At 37.7% G+C, this 25,495-nt stretch overlaps 1 protein-coding gene across 1 annotated transcript; it reads left to right on the top strand.

Moving 5' to 3' along the window:
* Positions 1-848: 848 nt before the first annotated feature.
* On the top strand, positions 849-24,490 carry LOC139716200 (glycerol kinase-like). Its single transcript, XM_071627763.1, has 16 exons — positions 849-923; positions 2,883-2,956; positions 6,123-6,307; positions 7,026-7,105; positions 9,558-9,695; positions 10,435-10,544; positions 11,074-11,176; positions 12,602-12,669; positions 14,690-14,813; positions 15,390-15,468; positions 17,033-17,129; positions 18,022-18,106; positions 19,396-19,516; positions 20,994-21,125; positions 22,209-22,302; positions 24,376-24,490. Exons 1-16 carry the CDS (start codon positions 849-851, stop codon positions 24,488-24,490), a joined length of 1,680 nt encoding a protein of 559 aa, XP_071483864.1.
* Positions 24,491-25,495: the final 1,005 nt, after the last annotated feature.

Below are 25,495 nucleotides of genomic sequence, written 5' to 3'. Positions count from 1 at the left end.
CAGTACTAAAAAAAATCCTTTACCAGAAATAACATCAAATCATTTAATGAAAAGGTGCTTAAGAAAACTGGACTGTTCCAACACACCTCCCTCAGGTCTGCAACACAGACTAAACCACCTGTTACTATAGGAAAACCAGTAAAAACGGTGCATTATTGTAAACATGCACATAATATGTCGTATTGAGGGTCTGAATTTTAAGACTAGCAACCATGTACATTGCATTGCATTGTACAGAAACCTGGCGAATGCCCTGTGTATAGTCTTTGAATTCAGACATTATTGTTATGTACAAATTAAGGGTATTTTCTCATTTTTTCTGTTGGCGGATTTCTTGGAGCACCCCCTAATTTTGATCCTCATATATATACAAATGTCTGAGGAAAAAATGGCACTTTTGTCCGGCGTGTCACGATTATCAGTATATTTGTCACTAAGCCACCCCACTACTAGAGAATAGCTAGTAAATCACCACCACCACCGGCATCCGCCGCAGCAGATTCGGGTACAGTACACATTGTATGCGTATGGTGTGTACCGGTACGATACGACGCTATGCGGAGCATGCACTGCTGAAAATAAATTTAATGAATCTCACTTGCATTTGGAGGCAAATTGGACGCATTCGTGCCACCGCCAGTGAGTAGGCCTAACAAGTTACACCTGAAGTTTTGGAAACAGTTCACTCGACTGGAACATCGTCTAGAAATCTGCTTCACCATCAACTTCAAGTCATACTAATACGTCATACAGATTTACCTGCTACGTGCTTGACTCTGTCGTGTCTGTTGTGCTCCTATTCGTGACCTTGTGGCTAAACCAGCAAACGAACGATCATTAATTAAATCATGGCTGAGAGTGGGAAAGATCTCGGACCTCTAGTTGGTGCCGTAGACCAAGGAACAAGCAGTACAAGGTTTCTGGTGAGTTAATGCATAGACTTCTACTGAGTTTCAACAAGAAATTCAACGACCATGCATAGTATGCTCTGAGCAGATCTTTGCCCACACGTACATGTCGGCTTCTCTGCTCGGACCGACCGCCGCTCGTCTGCGTGCTACGCCTGTGGCACTCAGCGGGGCTGCGGGAACGCGGCAACATTCGTTCGAGGCCTCCGAGCCACACCCGCACCCCGAGATGCCTGGCCAAAAAACAGCTGCAGACTTGTACTGTTCCTACTCTTAGAGTCTAAGCCAACCATTGATCAGCCGATGATTGGCAGTGAAGGGGAAGAATGTGAAAAATGAATCACGCTGGTAAACAAGCGTTAGTCTTTCCTCGTTTCTGACTTGAATTTATGGTCAAAGTCCAGATAAAAAAAGTGACGTGCCAATAATTTTTATGCTCTGCGCCAGTGGCCAGTGTTCTTTGGCTTACTGGCAACGTGTGGGACCTTTAAACAGGGATCAGCGTGGAGATCCCCGCGTTAACCTGTCACATAAAATGATATGAGTATTTTCAGGCCTATAAAAAACAAAACCTTTGATGCTCGGTAATCATGTGTGATATGATGTGATCCTGTGACATGTGGAGTAAATTAATCTGATCTCATTTGGGCATGATTTATTGCCAATCAATTCAAGCTATGGTAATTGCAATTCTTTGCCCCCCCCCCCCCCCCCCCCAATCGTCACCTGCTGGAAAAGCTCAACTATCCCAGTTTTCTCCCCAAGGACCCTGGGCTATAATTTTATAAATGCGTTTTTGACATGCATTTTTATATTATGCTGCTATGGTGGCAGTGGCAATTTGCGATGCATTTCATTGCAGTTGGCAACCAAGGAAGTAACCTTGAATATGGTGGCAGAGAAATGTGATGTAAACAAAAACAAACTTTTTTTTGCAAATTTTGTATACAATACGTGTTGTGTTGTAAATGTACATGTAGCAGTGTTGCAGTAGACAGTGCCATTGGTTGCTCCCCTGCAGTGGCCAATACAGTCATAGAAGTCTATTGTATGTATTTCATCTATTTATTGTTTCAAAATGTCTAAAGTGAGAGAACAGTACAGTGGTAAAATGAGGTTTTGAGTACGGTACTGTAAAAGTGGATATTTTCGCGCAACTAATTTTTCGCGCTTGACTGGGCAAGAAGAGTTTCGCGTGTTTTTTATTCTGTGGAATCAAGACATCACGCACAGGAACATATGACAAGCAAAAATATTTGTGTGCTTTTATTTTCGTGCTAGATTCTGGTTGCGCGAAATGCGCGAATATTTCAACACTGCGAAAATTTCCACTTTTACAGTATATCACAAAAGGTCTTTATCTGATGTCCATCTTTACACAGGGAAGAAAGTGCCTTGATTTGTTTGGCTTTTTTAATCAAATATACATGGAACAATTTCACATTTCCTGAAAAGAGGAAACATGTAATGCTAAAATAAATCAGCTCTAATGGAACAAATGGGTTGAGATTTCCTACTATTGAGGACAAGGAGGGTATCCACCGCTTTATGTGAAGGCACCTGACCTGCTTCTCCAAATAGACTTGAACCAGAGACCTCATAATTTAGAGTCTAGAAATGGTTTTATCCACCCAGCCACAATACCTTACAGGTGTGTAATGCTACTGTATGAGAATACAAGTTGTACATTGATAGTCTATAGCAGGCACAATTATGTAAGTAAAGAACATTTTACCAAATGGGTAAAATACATGTTAGTCTTTGCTCATCCTCATCATTTGCCAATAGAGTTTTACATCACTCAGGTAGGGAACATTCACAATAGGAAAGAGTTTTACACAAGAATAAATCTTGTACATTTTTAAAGTCCAATGGAGTAATTGCTTAAAGTTAGTAAAATGTTTTTGTCACTGTATGTAGCCTTCTTGCTTTCTAAATATAAGATTTCAGAAATTTTGTTGTTGTTTTCACTAGGTGTTTTCAAGTAAGACATCGCAGCTGGTGGCCCACCATCAAATTGAATTGAAGCAGTCTTTTCCCAATGAAGGGTGAGTCATGGGCTGAGTGAAATGTTTATAAATGCATGGATGAATGCCTGGTAATGAGCTGTTTTGAGCTTTATCTTCTCAAAATTGTGGACTATAAATGAAAGACTTCCCATCTAACCATGTCTGTTTTTGCTGTGTCAGGCAATTCACAGCAGGCATCATATTTTACCACGGTAACTCTTGTTACTGTAGGAGGCATGAGTTTGTGTGACGCTGGGTCAGCAAACTGGTTCATTGTCTGTGATGGTATGCTGTGAAGTACAGTGCACCCTGTTGATTTTGCAGGACTTCAGGTACTGTATACGCCAAATATTTTTCAAGGTTTTTATTTTTGTGAATTTTGCGAGTCAGCTGCAATTTGCAAAATGAAAGTCATGCGAAAATATTGACTCGCATCCTGATATGAATGTGATGTACACGCAACATACATTTCTCCGTTCAGTACAGGACTCCACGAACACAAATTTAACCACTCGCGAAATCGTCGGGAAGTCTCGATTCGTAAAAATTTAGACTTGCGAAATATATGGCGTATACAGTATCATTCATAGGGCTGGGAGCCAAGTGCAGTGGCGGATCCAGAGGGGAGCGCTCCGGGCACGTGCCCTCCCTTTCATTTTGGTTAAAACAAAAGAAATAAAAGAAAAAAATGTGGGAGGAGTGCGTGCGCCCCCCTTTAATTTTGTAAAGGCGTCCCCTCTTTACGGAATTAATGGATCTGCCCCTGAAGTGGGTTGTCATTTAAAATGACTTGAATGTCACCTCTCTATGTGTGTACTGCACTAATCCCAAAGAACCATGATTAACCCATTGAGGACAGACTGATTTTGCTACTACACGCATTTCCCATGGACGCCTGCCCGAGTATGCTCAGGACTTGTCCTCAATGGGTTAACAGCTGATGTCTTCAAAAAGCACAACACCTGTATCAATACCAAGCTTGCCCAAAAGCCATTGCCAGTTTGTGTTTTTCCACACTTTCTCCCGGGACAGGGTTAATTTGATTAGGAAACTCAATAAACTGACCTCATCCATGACACAGGCTTCACTTCCTGTACCAAGCTGACGGCTCTCTTCTCACTTTCTCTTTCTATTTGTCTGTTTGTATAAATATTTGTTTGTTCATTCACTCATTCATCTATTCATTTGTTTATTCATGTATTCATGAAGATATACTGTATATTCATATTTTATTCATGTATTCACATTAGTCATTGAATAAGATTTATTCAGGCATTCATGAAGTCATTCATCTATTCATTTCTTTGTTTGCATACATGTTATACATGAAGCAATGATGTGTTCATTTATTCATTTATGTATCATTAAGTCATGCATCTATTCAAATTAATTCTTGCATCATTTAGTTATTCATCTGTTAGACTCATTTATTCATTCCTCTATACTGTATTCTTTCTTTTGTGCTTTCTCTCAATGCTTATTTTTCTTCTTTTCCTTTCTCATTTCTTCTCAACTTCTTATGTTCCTTTTTACACTTTGTACATGCAGTAGTCATTTTCCCCCTTCTAACAGCATACGGATTAATATCATATTGCATCATTGGACAAATAATGTGTTATTTGTTTTATAATTCATAATTTGACCATGACCCATCAGACAATGTGTACCGGTAGTCGGTCCCTGTCCAAACCATTTCCCACCATTTGAGTTTTACTGATGATCATAACAGCTTACAAGGGAAGTTCAGTAAAGTGCAGCTTGCTGTTAGTAGGGCCTAATCCTTGATTACTTTTTCTTTTATACTCTAAATATTCTTCCACATTGATCAGCTATGATAAGTCCTCATATATGGATAGTCTAAGGCATTGGATTTTTTTTTTCTCCTTGTGCTTCAGTTAAAGATTCAGTGATTCCAGCTGAGTGGATATTGAAAGGTATTTGTTAAAGTTACCCTTCGTTTTCAACCGTACTTTCTGCAGAGAGGAAACATGGTTTGAAGAATTTAGCAGCAAATTTAGTCTTTTAAAGATAAAAATGCACGTCCATTATTGATAGACCTGGGGCCCGTTTCATAAAACTTGTCATCAGTGACAAGTTGTCATAGATGTGACAAGTTACTGAAATCCTTGAATCTGATTGGCTGAGAGCAAATTTGTCATAGAAATGTGGCAGTTGTCACTGATGACAAGTTTTATGAAATGGGCCCCTGGATAAAACACTAGTTAGCATTTAAAACAGCATGTGGATTTAGACACTTATAAGATAGTGTGTGAATATTAATTACTTCAGAGTGTTTTGATACTAACATTACCTCCTGTCTTAATACATCAGTTGTTGGAGGTGGTGCAGTGTAGATACAGCTGGACTACTCTATCTGAAAATTTGGGTTATATATGTCTGCACAAAGCCATTTATTGTCACTATGTCTGCTAAGGTTCATCCTGTACATTGAACTTGGCCCAGGGGGTACACACTTGTATTTGTTTTGCTGTGTATTTAATAGGCAGCATGCTGTCTGCCAAAAATGGCATCATAATCTCACAAGCACAGCTTTATCAGCATTTTATCATCTGAAGAACATCTCTACAGCATATCTTACAATCACAGCAATACATGTATGTTATGAAAGGGGGTGGGGGGTTATACGAATATGGGTGCTTACACCAGATTACTAGTGGTTGTTTAGATTCTGAATAATGGACAAATTTTGATCCTGTTATGATAGCAATGACAATAATAAATTGTTATTGTTATGAAAAAAAAAATGATATTTATATAATAATGGAAATAATAACAATGATAATCATATGAAGACATAAATGGTAATGATGAAGATAATGATAATCATCATAATGATAATTATTCAAACGATAATACTGAATCTACTTAGAACTACGGTACTAAAGATTATATCATTTTCAATCATGTTTATTATGGCGAAGAATATGATCAGAACATAAGTAAATTTGAATTGAGATAGTCATAATCTCCACCATCATCATCACCATAACCATCATCGATTGCCTAGAAGACCAGTTTCAATGGACTTTGAAGGCACATTCGCACAGGGCCTACTCTAAAACATGAAATTGACCTGGACCAACATTTCGTGGTTCGTCCCTGGTGACTAGCAATAGTCAACAAACGGTAACAACCAGACGCAAATGCTTGAATGAATGAATCTTTTCTCCTGTTCGTCTTCCAGCTGGGTTGAAGAAGATCCCAAGGAGATCCTCTCCACCGTCAAGGAGTGCATCGAGAAAACCGTTGGGAAGCTGAGAGACCAGGGCGTGGACCCCGCCGGTATCAAGTCCATCGGTATCACCAACCAGCGTGAGACCACAGTGGTGTGGGACCGGACCAATGGAGAGCCCCTTCACCCTGCCATCTGTGAGTATGGTGGCTGTTAATACTCTATGATTGTCAATTTATGAGTATGGTGGCTTTAAAATAAATGCTCTGTAGCAATTGGTCTTTTTGTTGCCCTGTTGATAATGTTGTATGATTAATATTTTTATGACTATGGTGGCTGCAAATGCTCTGTAACAATTGATCTTTTTGTTGCCTTTGGAAGCACTTTTCCATAACTTGCCTTTTGTTTCTGTTTGCACAAATTCTTCTTAGAACTAGACAATGCTGATGAGACATTCATCAGGTGCAATAGTTTGAAGTCCCACAAGATGGACATGATGGTATCTGTAGGAAAGTTGAGGGAGATAAGTTGATTTCATGTCACGGAAACTTAGAATGAGGATATTTACAGATAGACAATTGAGCATGTGAATGCTTGTGATGATCTGTGAACACCATAGTGTGAGTCGTCGTGGACCTATAGGCCCAACGTGAATAATCTGCTTTTTATGAGATAATTACTTGTAAAGTTGATGAGAGGGGTAAAATGCAAAATCATAATACCAGTACTTTAAATTTTTTTATTTTCTACTTGATCTTTTGAAAGTTCCATCGTATCAATCAGTACTCAATTTGATTTCTATACATTTTGCCCTCCAAAGAATAAAATGAATTTCATAGGTAATGCTTTTCTGAAATGCGAATTATTTATTCATTTATTTGTTCTTATAATCATATATTTGTTTTATCTTTGTAGTGTGGCTAGATGCAAGGACAGCCACCACTGTTGATCAGCTGGTTGCTAAGACACCAAGCAAGACAAAGGAACATTTACAGGTATTGTGCTCACAGTGTGTTTGCAGAAACTCTGCCTCTTTCTTCAAGTTTACTCCTTTGTCTGATGACATGCAAGTTTTTTAATGCCATTAACGCTCTCAACAAGTGTTGACAGTAAAATATGTTTCTCTCTAAAATGTGAAACTTTCCTATAAATTTTTAGGAAAGAAAGTGAGTGTTTCCCAGCACAAACAATAGAGATTCTGACGAACTTCTGCGAATGATATTCACTGAAGAAAAAAGTAAATGTCATGTACTAGTTCCTGCTCAGATACAGTGAACCTTGTTTGCGTGTGATACGTGAGAATTTATGACTATCATGATATCATATGTAAGAAACATATATGGTTGGTGTATGACACCCTCCCCCCCAAAAAAAAAGAAAAGAAAGAAAGAAAAAGAAACAAGCAAACAAAACAATGCAAAATATATAGCTTGGAGTGTATAAAACATTTGTTCATGTTTGTTTTATTGCCTATTGCACTGTGTGGATCATACAGCTTGGAAAGATCATAGACCATTGTTCCAGTGCATGCACCTGTGTTTGCTGTGTTGCATTAGGGTGCTGTAATTCCGAAAACTTTCTGTGTTTTACTGCTTACTAAAACTAGCACCTGTGCAAGCAACATCTTGGCACCACATTAAAGCAAGGATTAAAGGGATTATGTAGTTTTGGTTGAGACCTACATTGTAACTTCACGTTTCTAACATTCTTTGGTGAGATAATAGAAACCCCTTATGAAAAATGAAAGAGCAAGTAATTCCAAATGGAATTCACCGTTTATTTGATTAAAATTGGTTTGGATGTGGCTGAGATATTCAAAACAGAGTGATCCTAATAAAAGGTAGTACCCACCTTTTATTACAATCTCTCTGTTTTGTATTGTTTTTGGATGTACCTCAGCCATTCCGAAACTGATTTTCATCAAATAAACTTTAAATTCCTCTTAGAATGATATGCTGTGTATCATTTCATAAGTCGTGTCCTGGTATCTCGCAAAAAGTTAAAAGCCAAATCCTCATCTCCACAAATACTACACCATCCCTGAAAAATTTGTGTTAGAGACTGTCTTTGGTGCTGTTTTGTGATTAGAAGCCAAGAGAGTAACCTATTACTTCCTGTAGCATTCAAAGGGCAAGCATGCCACAACCCTGGAAACAGATCTTTCTCTTGGTGAAGAAGGACACCTGTCGTCAAAATTTGATTGGCTTTGCAGACTTTGCTCCATGCCTCTAAATTGTGTCTGAATGAAAATTCCATTGTTGTCTTCCTTTGTGCCCCCAAGCAAGCCTGGTATTAAACTAGGCCTGTTGGTTTAGATTTCCTTAATCAAATTGATTTACCAATTATGCATGGCAACTTGTTTGTCCAAAGTGATTTATGTATAAAGCATACAAATATGAGCAATACCTATGTATATCTCTGTACAAATGTGCACACATACATTATCATAATACGATGTACTTAATATACACATGTAACAAAGTATCATATCAATATAATACACACAGTATATATACAGTAAAGATATTCATACATATACATGTATGCATATGTTCAAGTAAAAACATGATACAAATATTAAACATCAAATGTCATCTTGCATCACAAAACGAACAAAAAGTCGCACCCCTTATTTTTACGTGAGGACTCAAAAGAGGTGAAACGGGTCAACCGAGTCATTATCGAGTTTTTCATATTTTCTGAAAGAGCTATCCTTCTTCTGCATTAATCTTTAATTTGGGATCATAACATTATATGAAAGTGTGTTTTCAGCAGTTTTTCTACAACCCTTTTATGGGGGAGAATGGAATGATTGGGTATGTCTTAGAGTATCCTTTTCATTTCTTGAAATTTCTTGAAAGTCTAATAACTTTTGAAAGGATAACGCTACTGCTTTGAAAGTTGGCATTAATCATGGACAGAATATGTTAATAGAACATGCTCAATTTCAGCTTCATCTGATAATCCCTTCATTGTTGTTGCTGTGGTGGTTTACTTCCTGTGTTTTGTCGCTTTCATTCCACAGCTAGCACAGCCTGGTAAATATCAAGTGCTTGAATAGACCCCGTACTTCAGAGCCTCTTTTCTCAGTTCACACTTTTCCAGAGTGTGTGCTTTCTTTCAAGTATTTAGATAGGTTTTTAGGGGAGTCCATTTGAATTGAGTTATACATCATTTTAAAGCTTAGAGTCTGCTCTTTTAGAATCTGCCCTTAACTAAAAATCCATGTCTGGCGACTTTTTGTTGGTTTTGTGATTGCAGGGTCACAAATGTACCTGCCACATTTACAATAATTTATGCCTGTGTACATCTGCCAGCACAGTGTAGTGGAGGGTTTGCCACGGGAACACATATCCTAGCCTGAAGGAAACATTACCTTCCTCATTCATAACTCTCACTTTTTCTCTCTCCTTTTTGAATAATTCTCTCTCTCTCTCTGTTATGCAGCCACTGTGCGGTCTGCCGCTCTCAACCTACTTCAGTGCGGTCAAGCTACGATGGCTGCTGGACAACGTACAGGAAGTGGCTGCTGCAGTGACTGATGGGAGATGTATGTTTGGCACTGTGGACTCCTGGGTGATGTGGGTAAGACATGCTGTAGAAATATTTGAATGAGTAATCAGGTGTGAATATGTGCTCAATTTGAATATGAATATGAATATGGGTGTGTTTAAGAAGTTACATCGTATAATGTATGAACATGCATACAAATATTAAATGAATATGAATTTTTAGATAATAAGGTAGGTAATAAGATTGTGGGTAACAAGAATATTTATAAATTCATTGCTAGAAGAATGATTAAGTGCTTTAATTTAATGTGATTTTATTAAGCAATATTCAAGCCTTTTCAATTTTGCATCCCTTGTTTGAACCCTTTTGAGGACGAACTGATTTTGTCATACAAAGTGTAACACACATTTCCCATTGACACCTGCCTGAGTATGCTTGGGACTAGTCTTCAACAGGTTAAATTCATCTGTGCAAAATCAGATTGAATGTCAGAACTTTAGAGTTTGTCATCCCTGAATGTCAGATTTGAACACACTTCATGTGGAGAAACATCCTAACTGCTGGAGAGGAGACTATTGCTTTTTAAACCAAGCCATAGAGAAAGAAAATGTATGTGTGTGATTTCAAACATTTGAAAAGATTTGGGTCTAGTATCATTTTGCATTTCACTTCATTAAACAACTTGTATATTTGCATGGTAGTAAGACATCAATCATTTCAAGTGCTGTTCTAGTAAATTTGATTATTGTCAAGGACAGAAAATGCTATTTTATGTTAAATGGGACATTTAAATGTCTGTCCAATCTTCTAGAATCTGACGGGAGGAGTGAACGGTGGTCTTCACATAACAGACGTCACCAACGCCAGCCGCACCATGCTGATGAATATTACTTCTCTTCAGTGGGACACAGAGCTTTGTAGGTCAGTATAGGAGTCTATGTTCTGTTTCTGGTGAACAGAACATTTTGATTCCAAGTTTCTCAAGAGGAAATGTCTTATTCAAAATATGAGAATATTGCACTCTTCAAAGTGATATTCTCATCATATATGTAGGCCTCCATACTCTGTGTACAAATATTTCTCCGTATTAGTATGAGACAGAGAGAAAAACAGAATGTTTTTAAAGTATAAAACAAATGATGATCACAAACTGTTTCCTGCAACACCTGTAAAATCCATTTTGAGAAAGAATGATATGCAAAAAAAAACAACACAAAGATTTGCTGATTTGGCCGTGTTCAGTGATGCAATGGAATGGTTTCTGAATGATTCGAAGGGAGTGATATTTGTGAAAGAGTGCTTTAACGCCCTCAAAACAGAATCTTAGTTACAGAAAGCCCTTCTCATTTGACCCCTGTCGATCATGTGATATTAATCAATCTATCAGACCTTTCAACCTAGCTCGAGTACATGTGACTATTTTGCAATGTGAATACTATCTGTTTAACAGCTTCTTTGGGGTGCCCAAAACCATACTTCCTGAAATCAGGAGCTCGGCTGAGATTTACGGAAGCTTGGTGGACACCGCTCTCAAGGGAGTGCCCATAGGAGGGGTGAGTGAACGGTCAGAACCACTGGACTTTGACCTTGTCCTGTACCTCCATGCCATTCCTTAAAAGTGAGGAAAAAAATAGTGTCAAGTGGCCCATTGGGTTATCAGAATTTGTGAGGTTCTTGGCAAGAGTTACAGTTAAAATGAATTCTTTGCTCTACCAATACAGGATTTGGAGATATATGGTTTTTGAATTAATGTTCCTGGACACCTTGTCCCTTTTACTATCTTTTCTCCTTTTTCCTTCTCTTCCTTTTCTCGTTCATTCTTGTATCTCTCCTGATATGTGACATGATTGAAGCAGAGCTTCCAAGTCTTCTTGACTCTGCAGGAAACTCCTTGAAAACTTGACTATATCTCCCCATATCCACTTCACAGAATGCAAAATCTCTCTGATTCAGGAATTTTTTCTGCCCACTAAGATGCATGTAACACACAGGTTTCTGTCTGGTTGCTCTCTAGAATCTTTCTTATTTTGGTGGATGAATGTTGGCAGCCTTTTTGAAGGGCAACAGAAAAAAAAAATCACCCTCAACTCAGTCTAGTAATGCTAAAAGGAAAGCAAGGAGAAAAAATGGGCAATCAAGTTCAGAAAGAGAGCTTGACAGCCTGTGTTCCTGCAATGACAAATACCCATATTTTCCATAGTTCCACTTTCTTTGGGTGCATTTATCAAACATTTTCTGAGGCAGAATCACGATCCTTAACGCCTTTGAGGCATTTTCAGTAGTTAGATAAATGCTACTGTGTTTTCAAATGCATTTAGAAATGCCGATTTGAAATGGCGTAGGGCGATTTGAAATGCATTTCAGACCCTTTCTGCCTTTCTGTGAGTAGATAAATGTAACGCCGTTTTGAAGCATGTTTATATCTTCGAGCTGCCATGGTCAACTTCCAGTGTACATGCCGTCAATTACAAATAAGCGGGCCTCAGTTGACCTTTCCTTCCGGGGTCAAACGGCGCAAAGCAGCTCCGCAGTGACAACACTCTAATCGTGATTATATGATGTTTAGATAAACAGGACACCCCAAGAATCGAGTTTCAAATCACCTTGGCAAACGCCATTCAAAACGCATTTTGAAACATGATTCTCTCTCCTGAGTTAGATAAACGCAGCCTTAGATTCAACAAGGTGGCTTTGTATTAGTCAAATAAAACCAGACTTCCAAACACAAAGAAAGATGATGCAAACTTTACACTTGACTTGAATGGAAGAATGTTTGAGGCTGGATGATGTCCAACACCGGCTCTTGATCTTACGACCATAAACTTGTACCGTGATCCTGCTCAAAGCAACTCCCCGGTATCATCTCATGTGTAGAAATGTATTCTTTTGAATGCAGTTGTCAAATTGATACTATGAGAACTTCTCTTGTCTCTCTTTAAAATGTTGCTTGAATGCATTTTTTACCCTCCCTTACATAGATTCTTGGAGACCAGCATGCAGCATTGGTTGGTCAGTCGTGCTTCAAGAAAGGCATGGCGAAGAATACGTGAGCAAATAGAGTGATAATTTTTTACTATATTATTACTAATCCTACCACTGCTACTACTACTACTACTACTACTACTACTGCTACTACTTTGTAATGCTGCTGCTACTACTACTACTACTACTACTTCTACTACTACTACTACTGCTACTACTTTGTAATGCTACTAATACTACTACTACTTCATCTTCTACTGCTACAACTGATTACAGCAGTAGTAATACTAATGATGATAGTAATGATAATACAAATATTTTTAAGAATACTAACACTGATAATGATTATTGGAATTCTAATACTAATAATGTTGATGATGATAATGGTCAAGTTTTATGATGATAATAGTACAGTGAAAATGATGAAACCTAAGAAATAAGTATAACTTCCCTTCTGGCGATGAATTTTATTTCTTTTTTTTTTCTTCAATAATATTAGTTGGCTACAGGTAGCAATGGGAGTTGATCTTTACAAGACAAGTTTTCGTTTGCCCTTGTCATCAAACATATCAAACACGTTCAAGTTATTGCAGAGTACAAGGAGACTGTGTACATATAGTGTTATATAATGCCCCAATGAAGCTGTGTGAAAATGAGTATGTGTGTGTGTGTATGTGTGTGTGTGTGTGTGTGTCAGGTTTCATAAACTGGCTGGCAGTATTTTGTGCAAACACGTCAGTGTTTGACCTTCGGAGATAACGTAGTGAGTTATGTTTGCCGTATTATCTTAACAGCTTCCCTCAGTATCTATTACAGTATCTACCTGTCCTTCTCTCTTGGGTCTCAAGAGTACATACTTGGCCTACTGCCTGTATGTTCCATTAACACTGTGTTTGCTTTACAGTTGTAAGTGACTGTCATGTACATAAAGACTTCAAGTAAAGAGAACATAGAGAGTATTATTTCATCTGAAAGATGTGCAGTGAGTGGAGGGACTTACACCCTCCTGTTAATAGCATTTCAAACCCTAAGTCCCAAGTCTGCACATTTTGTGTATTATTCTTAAAAAGACAAAAGTCATCATTTGTTGTATTGTACATGCTAGTCAGAATACGTAATGAGTGATAGATATGTACCTTCAAATACATTTTTTTTTCTTTTTTTTATGGTAGCTATATTCATTGCATTATCATTTATTTTACAGCATGTGTACATAGTGGGTACTCAATCTTATTACGTGTCGCTTCCCTGAAGATTGCAGCTGCTCAATTTCTAGCGTCAAATAGAATTCAAAACCTGATTATGTTCAAGTGGCTCACTACAAATATCTCCATTCTATTATTTGCATGATTTTACATTTGTTTATCCAACATTTTCCGTCCCACGAGAGAATACTGTATAACAAGATATTTTCACAACATGAAATTTTGGGGAATTGGAGCCGACAACCTTTTCCGCGTCATGAAATTTTCGAGAGTTGCCTCTAACATTCAATGCATATAGAGTAGACAAGAACTTTTGTGTGCATTTTGCTTTCGTGAATCTTGGCTCTCACGAAATTTGCAAAATTAAAATGCACACACACATTCCTTGTTTTACAGTAGTAAAGACAGGCCACCGTCATACGCCAATCACTGACTGATATTTGGACTGATCAATATGACGATGACGACGATGATAATGATGATGACACTAAAACAGAGTAGTTGCTTATGCAATACACTAAAGGTTTAAGACATTCGCTGGTGATTAGCAATACCAAATAAATAGGTATATTTTTATTTGCCGTGTTAATGGGTTCCTGATTGAGTATTCTCAATTCTGTTTTCCATTCCAACAAGGTCATTAATAATAATAATGATAATGATAATAATGATGATAATAATAATAATAATAATAATAACAATAATAGTAAAAATAATGATAATGATAATGATAATGATAATAATAGTAATGATAATGATAATGATAATGATAATGATAATGATAATGATGATGATGATGATGATGATGATGATGATGATGATAATGATAATAATGATAATAATGATAAATCTTTTTTTTTTTATTTGAAATATTTGTAGGTATGGTACTGGCTGTTTCCTGATCTACAACACAGGGGAGGAGAGAGTGTTTTCCAAACATGGACTCCTGACTACTCTGGGCTACAAGCTTGGCAAAGATGCCCCTACAATCTATGCATTGGAAGTAAGTAATTGTCACAGTGAAGTGATGTTTTATAAAAGAATACGGCGTATGTTGGTTATTTCAAATTGATTAATTTCTGTTTCAATGTAATTAGGTATTTCTAAGGTAAAAGGGTCGATCACAGGGACGTCGAGTTTTTTCTGTTTCCAGTGTGCACTATAGCCCCAATACAGCATGATGTTAGAGAACACTTTAATGAGAGATATCTTTTTCTTTTCTTTTTTTGTCAGTGCATGCATTTTATGTTCACCATTTAGTCTAGAAATGGTATAAAACACAGTGTTCAATAGAATCCAAGGGCTGTTATTATCTTTGTTGTCCACACATGATGTCATAAATTCAAGTAGTCTCCTAATCCAGCAGTTTCAACACCAAAACTGAAAATTTATAACTTTTGCATCGATTATCCAATTTTTCTCAAACTTTCTAGTGTTGCTGCTTTCACTCAATCCACATTTCTTTTTGGGATTTGGTTTCCTTTAACCAAAATTTGTCAAGAGTATAATTCATACAAGTACAATTTTCTTCTTTTCCACCTCACATATAATTTTTAACCTCGTCCATTTATATATCAAGGGTTCGGTGGCAGTAACAGGTGCAGCTGTGAGATGGCTGAGGGACAATTTAGGAATCATCAAAACTGCACCAGAAGTTGGTAAGTCCGAGCAATTCTCATGCTTTTTCTCCCTCATGTAAAGATTGACTTGTAATTTTACCCTGTTGCATAGACAACATTTTCTGTAATAATAACCAAGATATATTCATTTTTTTCAGCTATGGCAATGATTATAATCTTGAGTTAAATTCAGTAATGTCTGTTTTTTTTTTTAATGGTATAATAGTAGTTATACGTGTAAGCATCATGGTTTCATGACATTTACTCTTATGACAGTTGCTCCTATGAAATATCTGCATGCTACCAAGCCAAACATGAAACCTACCCACAAACGTAACCCTAACCCTGATCCTAATCTTCACATCAAACTATGCTAAAATCTAAAACCATGTCACAGCCGTAACCCTAAGTCCTTGGGGAAAATAATACCCGAGCAATTGTTGCAGGAGCAAATGTTGTGTCACCATGCACCATATTTGATTCCTTGTTGATGTAGATTTTACTTGAGCTTTGAGTCAGGTGGTCATTTGATCTTGGAGGTCACTGGTATATTGTTAGATGATCGTCACCCTCCTCCATATCATTGTAATAAATCATCTCTTGTTCAATATCTACTGCTATCACCTCTGGTACTGCCATCAGTTTTTGCTCTGAGTTACTTTAAAGGGGATGGCTAGTAACTGATCAGTGGGAATCAGTGGGAATGCTGGAGGATGATTGTTCCAATCCTTGTGGGATTCATTTAAGAGTACATTAGATATCTATTGTTCTGTGAAAATTATTTGCTTCAGAATGGTTTCATATTCAAGTAATGTGCAGTTTAATGTTTCCAGGTTAGCGTCCCTGGTCAGTGACGGTGGATTAATCTGCACATTACTTGAATATGAGACCGTTCTGAAGCAAATAATTTTCACACAACAGTAAAAATAAAATGTACTCTTAAATGAATCCCACAAGGATTGGAACAATCATCCTCCAGCATTCCCACTGATCCCACTGATCAGTTACTAACCATCCCCTTTAAGGATGATGTGCTGAGTAGAAAAATCAATGAAATAAGATGTTAAATTGTTTTACTATATGTTTTGGGGAATGCACCCTACAAGCTTTGCTTCTTCATTAATCCTCCTCATCTCCTGCATTTTCTTAACTTCAGAATGTTTTGTGCTTTTTCACCCTATCATTATATCCATAAATTCCATTTATCATATTTTGTAATATTGACAATACGTGTACATCGTCACTGGGGCGACAAGACCTTGTATCTATAAAATGTCAAATGTTCAGGAGAGCCAAAAAAACATGGCAGCCAAAGCACTATAGCAAATGGGATAGCCTTTCCTTGGCATGCCGTGGTGGCTTCATTTTTGGAGTAAGACAGTTGGGATTTGGTCAGGACATCACTCAACCCATTATTTTACCATTTATCCAAAAAAGTCATTTTCACCAAAATTTCAGATACAAGGTCTTGTCTCCCCAGCGACGATATGAACTTATATCTTATGTGGAAAGAAAAATGTACACGTTAGTATTTACAAGTTCTGTTGGAAATGGAAAAAAGAAATGAAAATAAATGAAATGAAATGTTCTCCATTCTACTTAGAATCGCTTGCCAGGGAGGTGTCCAACAATGGAGGAGTCTACTTTGTACCTGCCTTCTCTGGTCTTTATGCCCCGTACTGGGAGGCTGACGCGAGGGGGTAAGCCATACAGGTTTACAGCTCAATACTATGGACACAAAAATCTTTGACATCCGTGATGTAACTGTATTCAATGAGCTCTTCAACCCGTGAAGCACCGCAGCACTTAGATTAACTTTTTCCCCAAAATGATTTAGATTGTGTTTTATGGAGCAGTTATGCAAGTTGTAATGTTATTTAGATTTAAACATGAAGACATACCATGTAATATTCTATAAAACCTGCAACTGATTATCAATTATCATGCTTTGCTATGATTCAAAAGTTGTTTAGTCCATGTTGGTGTAACTATTTCGATATTGACAGATTTGATTCATTCTCTCATTGAGAAATTGTCAATGCCTTGTTCAGTCGTACTTTCTAGACATATGTACATGAAATGAGATATATTGGGTGGAAATTGATTCTTGCACAACAGCCCCCAAAGCAATGCAAATATAATGCATCATTCAACAAGACTCTATTGTGTCATTGTCACCATGTTCCTCTTGATAGAGTAAATTGTAAGTTTTTTGTATTCGCTCTTTCTGTTTGATGTAAAAGTGGAAATTTTCGTTGTGTTGAAATTTTCATGCATTTCTTGCAACTAGAAACTTAACTAAAATAAAAAAATGAAAAAATAAAAGTATGCGAATATTTTTGCTTGCCATATGTTCCAGTAGTTCATGTCTTGATTCTGTGGAATTAAAAACACGCAAAACTCTTCTTAGCAGGTGAAGCGCAAAAAATTAGTCACACGAAAATATCCACTTTTACAGTATATTGCACTTGCTGGGTGGAATTTCTATGCATGTATGTAAACTCTCATGTAATTGGGCAAGTGAGGGCGCTATTTACATTTCAGTGAAGACCTTTTCAATCTTGATTCCCTCTTGTATTGAACCATGGACAGGACCATCTGTGGACTGACCCAGTTTAGCACCAAAGCCCACATTGCCAGGGCTGTTCTAGAGGCTGTGTGCTACCAGACAAGAGAGGTACGCTTGACACTAACACCATTCTAAATTTCACATGTACCATGAACTGTAAACACTTGACACTAACATGATCTCAGGATCTCATTGGTAGTAAACACCGACAAGAGAGGTGAACATTTGACACTAACAGTATTCTAAATATAATACATAAAATGAACTGTAACACTTGGCACTAATATAATTTCAGGATCTCATTGGTAGTAAACACCGACAAGAGAGGTGTACATTTGACACTAACAGTGTTCTAGACATCACATGTAGAATGAACTGTCGACACTTGACACTGATATGATCTCAGGATCAAATTGATAGTTAACTCTGACAAGAGAGGTACACTTGACACTAACACCATTCTAAATCTCACATGTAGCATGAACTGTAAACACTTGACACTATTCTGATCTCAGGATCACATTGGTAGTAAGAACTGACAAGATGGGTGTACACTCGACACCAACAGTATTCTAGATGCAACACATAGAATGAACTGTTAACACTTGACACTAATATGATCTCATGATCACATTGGTAGTTAACACTGACAAGAGAGGTGTACACTGACACCAACAGTATTCTAGATATCTCACATAGAATGAACTGTTAACACTTGACACTAACATGATCTTGAGATCAAATTGGAGTTAAACTCTGACAAGAGAGATCATGCACTTGACACTAATACCAGCATGGATGTGTCTCATATTTATAGAAGAAAATGGTTGAGATTGAAGTTTCTATTAGACATCTTCTTTCAAGAGGAGAAATACCAAAGTCAAACAACTGTGGAACCCAGCCTGTCACTCCACTTTGTTGGATGCTTCTACTATCATGGGCAACTCTCATTGATAATGATAATGATAATGATAAAAGTGATGCTGATAATAGTAGTAATAGAAGTACCATGTAGTTGTTATAGCAGTAGTAATAATACTATTATTACTGAATGATTATGATATTATTGTTATTATCATCCCTACTAGTATTATTATTATTGCTTCATTTATTACCGCCGTTACAATCATCATCAATACCTTCATAGTTTGTTGTTACTACTATAGTACTGATGATGATGTGATGAAAGTGATAGTGATGATTATGATAATGATGATAATACTGGTAGTAATAATGATATGAAGAGAATCATTATGATAACAATGATGTTAACCCATTCCATACTGAATTCTGAAATGCCCATAGACTTAATGAGCAGGCCACCAGGTTCCTGTGCAGAAAGGGTTAAATCATCATTACTATTACTGCTTCTACTTCTACTTCTGCTGCCTATGTAGCTTCTAGATGCCATGAACCAGGACTCGGGCATCCCGTTGGAGAGGCTGCGAGTGGACGGTGGGATGACCATGAACAACCTCCTCATGCAGCTCCAGGCCGATATACTGGACATCCCAGTCGGTAGGTTTTTATCTTGACCCCTCCCACGAGATCTTTGGAGGGCAAGACTTTGTTTCTCTGAAAGTTTTTATCAGTTTGGTTTGATATTTCTCCAGGTAGTGTGAATTTCTGGTTTCAATTCCTCACTATGTCTTGTTTTGTTTTGTTTGGTGTTGTTTGCTTATTTGTGGTCATAGCATTGTCAGGAATATACCTGTCTGAGGAACTGGATTAATCAAAGGGTACGAATAAACCCAAGATTTCAGTCTTCTGGTATTTCTTGATGGCACTGGTCTTATTTTGATTACCATTAGTAACCTACTAGTCTACATTACTGCACTTTATTTTACACTGATTGGCACACACTAGAGTGCTTTCATTGCCTATCTGCACAGATGTCAGAGGCCTGTTTCATAAAGCTGTTCATAAAGTTACGCACGACTTTCTGAACGACTTAAATATTGCAATCCAAGTGGGTTTCCTAATCATTGTTAATTTCCATAAATGTAGATGAAATATGGATATACAGTCATACTTTGTTGAATTGTATGGAAAAAAATCGGCAAGCATATTGGCACTTCATATTCCAGTCGTTTGTAAAGTCATGCGTAACTATACAAACAGCTTTATGAAACAGGGCCCTGGAAACTGATGATTGTCAGTGAATAGAGATAATCTGTTGGTAATCCCCTTTTAAGATCCCTATTGTGTCGCTATGGCTTCCAGATGGTCTGAGATACATTGCTACCCATTCTCCCATGGTTCAGACGATCCACGGGAAGTGGGGGAAGTTAGGAGAGATTGTGTCTTTTTTACGGTCGACCGTCCACACGTACATTGAAATCCCCTGCCGAAAGGGGGACAAAATCGCAGCTGGTGGTTTCAGCTGTGTGTTGGGACACCGTACGTGGCGCTGCAGGGCGCGCGATTGTAAATTTATACGATTACAGTCCCCCGCAAGAATTTTATTGCCGAACTTGACAAGCTTGCCGGGGAAATGGGGAATGTCCCACCAAGCATTCACCCGATGGGATTGCCGGGGAAATTCCTGGCAAACGGGACATTCCACGCAAAGCGAGGGATCGTCTGAATGCAGTGTCTGAGTGGGCTTGCTATGCGACTCTACTACTAGGTCAAGAGTGGATCGGTTACGGAATGAAGATAAAAAAGCATGACAGGTTAATTAGCTATCAAAGTGCTTAGTATGGGGTTGGAAAAAGTGTTTTACCATGTGTTTATCAATCCATCTGTGTACAGCAGAAGAAAAAGAATAACATGACATTTTATACATGAGACAAATGAAAATAAGGTACTTTACCTATCCTGCAAATGTCTCCAGATTCAGTACCATGGTATTCAGCTGTCTTGTATTGACATTCCTTTTCTTGCTCAGACTGAGAAATTTGTTTCCCCAATTTCATCTTTCACCTAGCAAAACTTATCTTGACCGATTTTGATGATTGCACTTTGACCTGTCGATTCTCTCTCCCCTGCCCAGTGCGCCCCTCCATGCCGGAGACCACAGCCCTAGGGGCAGCCATGGCTGCTGGCCATGCAGCAGGTGTATGGAAGATTGAGGAGGCAACTGCAGGGAATGTGGATTCCTTTACACCGGCTCTGGCTGCAGAAGGTTTGTGTCTTACGAGAAAAAGCCTATGACTGTCCACTGACCACTGACCACTGCACACACAAGATTAAAATATTGTTAAACCATGAGAGATCTTCTAAACCTGTTCAGACTGACCATATATCATGATCCGATGTACTGTAAATGCCTCCTATGTCAGCCTTTGATTGCGCACACACGACTGAGATTCCACCTCAGGAATGGTTTGATGAAACATTTGCACAATGAGAATCACAAATCTTTGGAAAATTCTACAGTCAATTCCAAATAAAGTAATGATATGCAGTGTTATTAATTGTGGTGTATTTCATGAGTTTCGCAATTTGACAGATCTATACTCGTGAAGGAGGCTAGCAAAAGTATAGCCTCCTGGAACAGAAATGTGTGTAATATTGTATCCAATTTTAGAAACTGCATTCCTTTTTTAATCATTCTCATTCTATGAGTTGTTTTGAACACAAATCAAGTACTCACATTATATATGGTGTAAGCAGTTTTCTTAGAGACTTTGTAAACTGCAAAGGGTAAATGAAGACCCATGATTTGTAATGTTTCGGACGACAGTCACATCAGTGGCCTGAACTTTATAAATATCTAAGTGATGACATTTGTGAACTTAGAAGGAATGCTACTGACTTTACCTACCACTTTATGCACACGTGCTTTTGCTCTAAGATGTTACAAGCTCAGCTAAAGGATGGTTCAAGCCTATTAACATTTCAAGAATTTCAAGGTCCTGTTTACCTTTGGGAGTAGTGATTAAAAAAATTGTCTCACAAAACATCCTACCATATATTTTCTTTTGCAATGAAACCTAAAATATAAGGAGATATCACTATTTTTCTCCTTAAACCATGACTGTAGATGGTTCAGTCTGGAAAAATTGTTGTTCTAACTGTTGTTCACATTTTGTATATTAACAATACTTAACATCGATTATACTGGTTCAAAATTTCACATTGGTTGTTTCTATCCCTAACTTGCATTCTGGAACTATTTTGAAGCACTAAAGCTGGGTTTTTGTTTCATCTGCAAAAGGTAAATTATGCCTCTAAAACTGTGCCTGTATTCTCTGTTCTCTGACAGATCGTGAGGCACACTATGCCAAGTGGAAGCTTGCTGTTCAGAAATCCATGCACTGGGAGGGCCACAGTGTTGGCTCGGCTACTCAAGGTGAACAATGATTGGACTGGCCCCCAACATGAATGCATATTAAAACCGTCTCATACACTCCAGTGTGTATGTGTGTGTGTGTCCCCTTCTACAATGTAATATGAATGCTTTTGTCCCACGTGTGAATGCATTCATGCCATGAGTGAGTGCATATTCATCCAATTTGTGAATGCATTCATTCCATGAGTGCATTTGTCCAATTTGTGAATGCATTCATTCCATGAGTGAGTGCATTCGTCCCATTTGTGAATGTAATCGCCCCAACAGTGGGTGCATTCATCCCTTACATGAGTGCATTCTGCCATTTAGTGAGTGCAGTTGTCCCATTGATTAATGATTGGGTTTGTCACATTTGTGAATGCATTCTTCCTGTATTATGAGAATATATATACTTTGTGTGGGAATGCATTCATTTCAACCAGTCTATGAAGATTTCTGTGACTGCATTCAATGTGTGCATGAAAATATTTACTCCCTACCTATATTCAAGCAGTATTTATTTTGTAACCTCTGTGCATGTCTTTCACCCTGTGCCAATATGAGTGCAAGGTTTTGGTCTTTGCCTTCAGTATTTTTCTCTAGTGTGTGGTAATGGGGTGCCAAACAATCCTCATAAGTGGTCACTTTTAAGGAAAATGTTATCAGATTTCAAAAAGAAGAAGTGAAATTGTCTGAAGTTTTCTTCTTGAGTACAACACACTTCCAATATTTGCAGAGTTACTTTAAGAGAACAGGAAACATGTAGTGGAACCTTAAATAGCATTGGTTTTGCATTGTGCCTAAAGAGAGAAAGTTTGTGTAGATATTATAAGAAGACAAAATACCTCATTCTCGAGTGCATTGACATAAATGCAGCGTGTAACATTAACCAAGATATCTTTGATGTACATAGTTTGAATTGAATGCATATTTTTGTTTCTTCTCTTCATTTTGATGCATGCTAAAGTTTACATTATTATACTGAACTGTAACCATCACCTTTCCAATTGTGTATTTTCTAGTTTTCCCGTTCAATTTTTAAAAGTGATTGTTCTAAAAATTTAAACAAGGAAGTGAAGTGACTGTTGAAGAAATTGAATGGAATCCCCCCCCCCCCCCCCCATTTTTAGATTTTTATGCCAACGGTGCTGGTAGATTGTATTTTAATTTGGCATCATTCTGATATCCAATACCAAATGTCATCTGAACACTTTGTGAAAGTGGGAAGGTGTGTAAAAGTGAAATATAATCCATATTGAAGAATTTCTTGCCAATAGCAAACAAAGTGCCATGGAGTTGATTTATATCTTTGACTTTCATGGAGTTGATTTATATCCTTTACTTTCATGGAGTTGATTTATATCTTTGAGTTGATTTATGTCTGTGACTTCTCAGAATTTCCATCAACAGTTTTGATGAGGCTGGTTGAGGACATTTGAAAGATACACCATTTCTCATAAATCGTAATCCTGTTTGAAATAAAACTTTTTGCTTTCATTTACTGTGACCTTTATGGACCATGCCAGTCACATGGGAGGAGGAAGTGAAAATTAGATTTACAAAATTATACTGGACACAAAACTCTTCAGCAAAACTCTGATAAGTTTTAACTCCAGGCACATTCATTAGTATGTTTGTACAAGCGTGACGAAAGCTTTGTGTGTGGGATGATTTCATTACGCGTCTCACCTTCATCACACACCTGCCTGCCATGATTTTATCATGATTAAATTTTTTTTTTTTCCTTGCTCCAACTTTGTGAACACCCTTTCTGAAATTTGAAGTGTTCCATAGCTGTTACATGAAGTGAAATTTTGATCGATGATATTTATCTTGTTATATTTCATTCTATAAAATGCAAGACTGGTAACTGAACCTGTAGACATCTGCAAACTGCCAGTCTTATTATCTGTTACCTGACCATGTACTTACGGGCATATTTTCATGATCATCCACAGCTTGCGTTATACTTTATTAATACCACCGTCTGCTTTCAGCTCATTCTTATTATTCTCATTGATTGACTACCACCATGCACAACTTCTAACCTCCTCTCCTATTGGTCAATTCTCTCCTTTCTGCCTCCATCTCAACCAGTCACGTGCAGCCTAAGAGACGCCTTCCCAGCTCTCATGAACCCCAGGTCACTAGCTGCCATTTCTGCTGCCACTGCTCTCACTGCCATGCTTGCCTATGTTATGAGAAGGATCATCTAACCCACCTGCATTATCTGTTTAAAATGGGCCCTATTCACATCGACAAATTAAGTGCAATCTTAGACGAATTGTCCTTGCTAATGACGAGGCTTCAAGTCGATGATGAAGACATGTCGATGCACAAAAGCAATTCTGAACCCATTGAAGACTACTTGTAGTTAGGTAGTCTTAAGTATACTTGATGAGTATACCCGGGCAGGTGTCAATGGGAAATGCCTTTGATAGCAAAATTAGCTCGTCCTCATCGGGTTCAATTCTTTTTTTTTTCTTATACTCTTTAAGGACTGGAGATCTCTGCATTGGTCTTAACCCTGATGTCAACTCATGTTGTCATAGCAACAACAGAGGAGTGAAAATTACACCAAACATTGAGTTGTGTACTTTTTTTTTTTAGCACACTGTTCTTCTCGGTCTAGATAGGAGAGCTATTATGTTGTGGGTGTAATTGGAGTTGAATAGTGAAAACTTGTGAGAGTTCTGGTAAACAGTGTTATTAGAGAGATGCAGAAATGATCAATTCAAAGTTTGATGAAGGCTAAATATCAGATGTAAGGCCAGTGGTAGATGTGAACACATCTCTTTATGTGTCTTTGATCAGATTAGTATCTGTTCTACCTCAATCCTCATACCACATTGGAATGATTTTTCTTCAAATCATATCATTTCTCATCAAATCATATCATGCCCGTCATGCCATGTCACATTACAACACACCAAGCTGTCCTAGATTCATATTTCTACTTTCTCCAAGTGTTTTCACTGCCATAAGTTGTTCATAACTAGTTGTATATCTTTGCTGGCTAAGAAGACTAGCACTGCTTATGATGTCATAGTAGTGGAATAATACAATGAAAGTATAAAGAGAATTATCCATAGTTTGATATTTCTTGCATATTCAAAAATGAATTTAAGATAAATTCTCCTGTAAAGTGAACTTGAGATCAACTCTGATATTAGTGAAATGTTTTGTCATTTTCTTTTGTTTAAAGCTATCATGTCATGTTG

This window comes from Diadema antillarum, unplaced genomic scaffold, assembly GCF_040938485.1.
Source record: "Diadema antillarum isolate AM-2024a unplaced genomic scaffold, OU_Dant_1.0 scf00000063, whole genome shotgun sequence".
NCBI lineage: Eukaryota > Metazoa > Echinodermata > Echinoidea > Diadematoida > Diadematidae > Diadema > Diadema antillarum.
This window is presented reverse-complemented; position numbering and strand designations above follow the sequence as displayed.